This window comes from Microtus ochrogaster, unplaced genomic scaffold, assembly GCF_000317375.1.
Source record: "Microtus ochrogaster isolate Prairie Vole_2 unplaced genomic scaffold, MicOch1.0 UNK1163, whole genome shotgun sequence".
Classification (NCBI taxonomy): Eukaryota; Metazoa; Chordata; class Mammalia; order Rodentia; family Cricetidae; genus Microtus; species Microtus ochrogaster.
In genome coordinates, this window is record NW_004950261.1 from 1 (window position 1) to 6,630 (window position 6,630).

General features: G+C 41.5%; 1 protein-coding gene and 1 pseudogene across 1 annotated transcript; both read right to left on the bottom strand.

The window, feature by feature from the left end:
* Positions 1 to 4,712: 4,712 nt before the first annotated feature.
* On the bottom strand, positions 4,713 to 5,401 carry LOC102000324 (N-alpha-acetyltransferase 11-like). The gene has a single exon (XM_005372308.3). It carries the CDS (start codon positions 5,376 to 5,378, stop codon positions 4,713 to 4,715), a length of 666 nt encoding a protein of 221 aa, XP_005372365.1. The 5' UTR covers positions 5,379 to 5,401.
* A 63-nt stretch (positions 5,402 to 5,464) lies between these two features.
* Positions 5,465 to 5,706, bottom strand: LOC102000049 (annotated as a pseudogene).
* Between the last annotated feature and the right edge of the window lie 924 nt (positions 5,707 to 6,630).

A 6,630-nucleotide genomic window follows, 5' to 3' on the forward strand; every position in this document is an offset into this window, starting at 1 on the left:
CATCTTTCATTAAACTAGAACTGCAGAGGTGACAGAGAACTTGCAGGCAGGAAATAATGAAAGTCTCACAGAGGAGGAATTTTCCAAAAGTACTTTCTACAGTTAATACATAAAGTTTTTGTTCTCAAATGTTAAGTTTAAGAAGAAAGTGAGGGATGATATAAGTAACTAAGCTGTTTAGATTTTCCAAACATTAAGACAAAAAAAATTATGTCACACCAATAATTATGTCCCAGGAGCTGAAGTTTGAAAGCAGAAAGACAGAAGGCAGTGCAATTGATCTGTTGAGCACATAAAAGTTGAGCCCAAAGGAGTGGGTGCAACACAGATGGGAAATGAATTGTTAGATGGAAGGCTATTGTTTTTAATGAATGTAGCCTTTAGATCAGAAGAGCATACTGTCCCATAGGGCAGGGCTTTTAATACCTGGGACTTTTACATGACTTTGGGTATATAGGTTTATAAAGTAAGTAGACAAATAAAACCTTTACTGACTATAAATCTTAATGAAATTGGCTTTAAAATAAATTCATTGGTATATACCTAGTTGTAGTCTTTATTAAAGTTGAACACAAAATTTTACACCAATGAGATAAATGTGCCTCTCCATTTTTACACAAAAATGAGATTTTGACTGCATGTTTGATATTGAAGAATAGAATGGATCTTCTATTGACATTCTTACTTTATATTCATCAAGGCTGAGGACACTGTTTGGCAAACATAGATTTTGAAAAAATGGCAGAGGTCAATTTAGGCCATTTTATTGTCCCAATATCAAGCCAAATATCATTGGGCATTTCCTTAGGGAACTAAAATCACTCCTGGCAAGATGGTTCAGCAGATGAAGACACTTTCCACCAAGTGTAACAACTTGAACTAGACACCTAAAACCCACATGATGGAAGCAAAAACCAATTCCCACAAGTTGTCCTCTGACTGTCACACATGCAAATGCGAGGGGGGGCACACATGCTGTAAGTGACTATAATAACATTTTTAAAAAATGGAACTTCAGTGGAAGCACACACTGGCCAAGCATGCACATGGCCTGAGTTTGATCTCAAGAACTATCAGTGGAAAGAGGAAGAAAATAAACTCAAGTCAGCAACAAGTGTTATTACCATTATTATTTTTATTGTTATCATCTGTGTGCAAATGTTTTGCCTGTACTCACCCCACACAAGTCTGGTTTTTGTCTGAGGAGCCAAAAGAAGCCATCAGATCCTCTGGAACTGGAACTATTGACAGCTGTAGGTGACCATGTGGTGCTGGAGACTGAACTTGGGTCTGCACAAGCAACAGGTGCTTATAACTAAAGATACATCCCTCCAAAAATCAAATATCCTAACAAATATGGTGCAAAGGCTTGCTAATTTATTAATTACATACTGAAGAATGGTTGTAGGAAAATCTTTCTGTCCATAAATAAATCATTATATTTTTATAAGAAAAGAAAACTTTGTAGGCAAGGAAAAGCCACTGTGATTTGTGGCATAATGGTCTTGAGACTGTCTAAACATTTTAGGAAGCATCCATTGGCTGTACACGGCTGGATAGCATGTGTAGTACAACAGTTGCCTGCTGTGTGCTCAGAGGTTGCAATGAAGTTGTGGAATGCAGCACAGGCCAACACCCCTCCTCAAAGCACCTCAGATTTACCATATTTTTAATGTAAATTAATTTTTATTATTTTGATTAGAAATCTTGTACCTGTCACTTTTTCATAATTTCTTCATTTACTTACATAACCTCATATGGACTTGAAACCCACAATTTGGGGCTGGAGAGGTGGTTCAGTTGTTAAAAGCACTGGTTTCTTTTCCAGAGGACCTGGTTTCAATTCCCAACACCCTCAAGGTGTTTCATAACCACAGGTATTATTAACAGACACACACACACACGCACACACACACCACACTTATCACTGTGTCATCCACAAAATGCAAAGGAGCAACAACAATCATGCAATACCCAGAGAAAAGAGTACAATAGATACATTTATAAACTTTATACATTGTATTTCCAAATATGACCTCAATGATAACTTCCAAATGATTTAGTTTTGTAAAATACATAAAGGTAATCATTGAAATCATTAAAATGTGGCATAAGAGCTAATCTCATCTTCCCATGAAGTTAAACAGTCTGCACTACTTTACTTCCAGTTTGGGGAAATGGAATATAAAATGAATACTTTTGAACACAATCACTTCTGTGTGTGAAATAAAGGAAAGGTGGGAGGACATCTGGAAAGCAGAGTGATGTTATCAGCATTGCTAACATATTTTCAAAACACATATATTTAATTGTTGCTGTTAAAAGCTAAAAAGCCATTTTTTAAAGAAAGAACTAAATTCTACAATTGATAAAAAAATATATAAGGAAATTAGAAATTTGTTCCTCATCCTAACATTCTGAGCAATAATAAACTCAACTGAATTAAAATTGTTTCTGGAAGAAATGTTAATAAATAAGAGGCAGGAATAACCTAGGGAAGATAGTATACAGGGGCCTGATTTAAGATTTCCTCTAGTGCTTATTTTAGGATGAGTCAACCATTTACAATACAGTTGCTACTTGTGTCTTGTTTGTAATCTGCCTGGTGACTGCTTACATTTCAGATAAATGCAGTAGCAGCTCAGATTTCCAATAACTGCTGAAGGACCAAATTCCCTGCCAACCTCCCTCACTGAGCTCTTTTCTCCCAACACCTGTGATCATCCAGTCTCTACTCCACCTAGCTCCCCAGGCCTCCTTTTCATCTCCACAGTCTGCTCGTCTGTCCTCCATGCAGCCCTCCAGTGGAGCCTTCCTACACACAGCATAACCCTCTGCACTTTAAAACCGAATGGCTCAAAAGCAGGAACTGACTATACTCATCTCTGTCTTGAGTTTGGTAGTGAGCCCAGCTCACACACAAGCCATGCAGTTAGGAGACAGCGGGCTACTGAAGTGGAGTATCACTTCCAGAATTACTGTCATTACATCCTGGGCTTCTGCCTCACATAATATTATAGTTGGTTCTCGACCTCTCCAATGCTGCTACACTTTAATACAGTTCCTCATGTTGTGAAGACCCCAAACCATAAATTATTTTTGTTACTACTTTATAACTTTAATTCTGCTACTGCTATGAATTGTTATGTAAATAATATTTACATAACATCTACATTTTGGGGTGATCTTAGGTGACCTCCAAAGGGGTCTAGACCCACAAATTGAGAATGGTTGGTTGTGGATTAAAGTTCTGTGGCTTTGGTGATTTTACTTAGAAATCCTGAGATAGCTCTCCTTTTGTTTTTCCAGTTTCTCTAATGTCTCTACTGCATGTGCCAAGGGAGAAATCTAAGTCTGTGATGGCCATGTGTGGATGCTTGAAAACCTGCTTCTCGAACTGTTACAGAGAGGAACGGCTCTCAGTGTAGGAAAATACCTTGAAAACAATCTGATTATAATACCGGAAATGATCGGGTTTTTTTTTTTTTTACCAGCAATTCATAACGGAAGTGGATTTGACACGTGAGTTATTGCTTTGCTGGGACGACAGGTGGCCGCAGAGTGGGCAGCACTGGTGATGTCCTCCTACTGTCTGGAATGGCAGGTTGAATTTTTGCATGCCATTTTGAATCCTGCCTTAAAGTTCAGAGTCCTCAAGAAAATCCTCTTGCAGTTTTGCATAGTAATTACACTGCAAAGAAATTATTTGTGTTCATGACAAATTGGGGAAATGGAAAACTTTTAAGAGCCTTCTGGGTCATTCACTGAAAAGGGAAAGTTGTATTCACAGAACTGATATGAAGAAAACTATCCCAGCTGAGCAAATGTGCAGCTCACCACCACTTGCTAACAGGGTCTCCCTGCTGCTCTGGCCTCAATTTCTCTTCCTATTATGCAATTTTTCCTACAAAAGAACATTTAAAATTTTTAAATCATCAAATTTAGTTAGCTATATGGTTTGAAGTGTGGCTTTTTAAATCTAGGGCTGAAATTTTTGACAGGAAATGTTTTTGAATACAAAGAGTCAATGTAGTATAGAAACCTGTGGAAAATTAAAGAAAGGTGGATATTATTTTTTCCCTTTTTAATATTTTTATTGGAGGGGTCAGAGATTACAATTTTATTTCCGCTTGTTCTTTACTGAAGATCTACAAATTCTGCTTCTGCAGAAGTCCAACACCTATCTCCTCCCACCAAAAGGAACAGTCTTCTTCAAAGAGGGAGGGCAGGGCATGGGCAGTTTCCATAGAAGGCAAGAGTAGGTAACTTCACCAGACAGAGGCAGAGGGCATAAGGACTACCGATGGTCCTGCTTACTCAAAAATGAAAACCCAAATAATGGCAAACGCTGAAAGCTGAGGAGTTTCCTGAGTTATCACCACTTCCTGTTTGGCATTCTAGGCAAAACCCTACAGCATACACACAATCAGTACAGGACAACGGCAGACCGAATACAGCAGCCGGCAGCATGGGAGAAGCCAAGGATGGTGCTGTTATGGCAGTCCTCAAAGTTCCTTGGCTCCTGCACAGCAGCTTCTGTGTCCTGGAGTGCCTTCATGATTAGGCTATGTGGAAGGCTGCTGCTAAGCGCTGACAATGAGAAGCCATTTGGGTCACTGTGGGTGACTCCAGAGTAGATACTGCAGAGCGGAGCCATGGTTCCTAAGAAAACTGTGGTTAAAATGCAAGAATCTCCAATGCTTGAGCGGACTCTAGGAGGTGGAATCCAAGTCTTGCAAGCTGTCTTGAACATCAGCGCTGTCTTTGCTGTCACTGCCACTGTCATCTCCAGCCAGGTTCTGCTGACAGGCCTCTTCAGAACCAGGAAGTGGGCTGCCCTGATTCTCCTTGGAACCCAGAACCACGTATCTGCCCTTCTTCAGCACCAGCTGCCGTCTCAGCTCCTCTGCCATCTGGGAGAGATCTCGTTTCATGGCGTACGCATCTTCTCCATCTGCATAGTACTTGGGCTCCACCTCACTAACCTGGAAGTTCAGGGTGTTGGAATAAAGGTGCAGGGCCGCCCTGTTGCTCTTCCTCACATGCAGGGATACATACTTGGCGCTGAAGTTCTCGATCATGGCCCGTGAGGCCTGGTCCATCAGCTTCTGGGCCAGGCCGAGGCGCCGGTGGGAACGTTTCACAGCCAGTGAGGTGATGTGTCCATGAGGGACATCATCGGGATCCTCCTCCATCTTGGGCAGGACATAGCCCACGATCTTGCCATCCTCGGCCTCAGCCTCAGCAATGTAGGAGAGCTGGGGCCAAGAGAGGCCGTGGTAGAAGTAGTACTTCATCTGGTAGTTCTCGGGCAGGCACAGCAGGTTGCAGTGCTGCATGTTCATCAGATCATCGGGCAGAGCACGGCGGATGTTCATATTGGCAGCAGATAGGCCTGTCAGGCTCGAGAACCACAGAGGATGCCAGGAGCACAAGCGACACCAACACCGTTTGCTTTAAAACAGCTGGGATATCTTCACACAAGATGAGAAAGATCTCCCACTATCTTCCATTTCTTTTCGGCGCTGCTGTACAGAACCTCATCCATCCTCATGCAATTGGGTCCCAGTCGTGTCCGAAACGAATGACGACCACGCGGTCCTCCTCGGACAGGATGGCCTGGTCTATCTGCCAGCCATTGTGCAGATGCGGGAGCATGTACGACATCTTGAGCGGGCCTGCGCGGCCAGAAGCCGCGAGCTGCCTCGTGAGCCCAGGCTGCCCGACCGCCGGCGACTCCTCGCAGCCAAGAAAGGTGGATATTATTTTAATAAATCCCAAAATTAAAGTACACCTTAACATGACTCTAAACAAATGACTAAATTTTTCTTTTAAATTATGCATCAGGGATAACATTTCTTACAAAGTGTTTGATTGATTTTTTTTTGAGACTCACATTATTGTTTAAGTTTGCCTGTCTGAATACATTATGTCACACAAGCTGGTTATGAATTAATGGCAATCCTCCTGTCTCTCAAATGATGAAATCACAGGCATGGCCATCACACCTTATCCAACTTCTTGCTCACATGTGGTCTTGTCTGTACAAAAGAAACAAGCTCGGAAGGATGGAAAGAGCCTGCAGGTAGCTTTATCCAATCACCTAAATAGCCTCAATGTCTCCAGTATGACGATTGATAAAACATATGTTGAAGGTTAGACCCATGTTTACTTACCGGTATATTATCAACACTTAAAATGGTTATGCCAGAGAAGTATGCTTTCACAGGCCCATAATCCCAGCACCTGGGAGGCTAAAGCAGAACTGCTCCTAAATTTCAAGCCAGTTTGCCCTACCTATTGAGTTCCAGGCCAGTCAGGCTACGTAGTAAGAGCCTGTCTTTTAAAAAAGAAAAAAAGAAGGGAAGGAAGGTAACTGTTTCTATTTATCAAGGGGTAAATTAACTTTTCCCTAATAAAGAAATAATATAAAAAAAAGGAAATAATCTACACTTGAAGAAATAGGTCTTGTTGAAACAGCTTCCAGGCATAACTTCTTTCTTGGCTTTTGTTAACTGCTGCTGTGATAAGGGTAGGGAAGGTGACCTCAGGAGAAGCCATTTCAACAGACATAACTGCTGCTGTGATAGGGTAGGGAAGGAGACCTCAGGAGAAGCCATTTCAACAGAC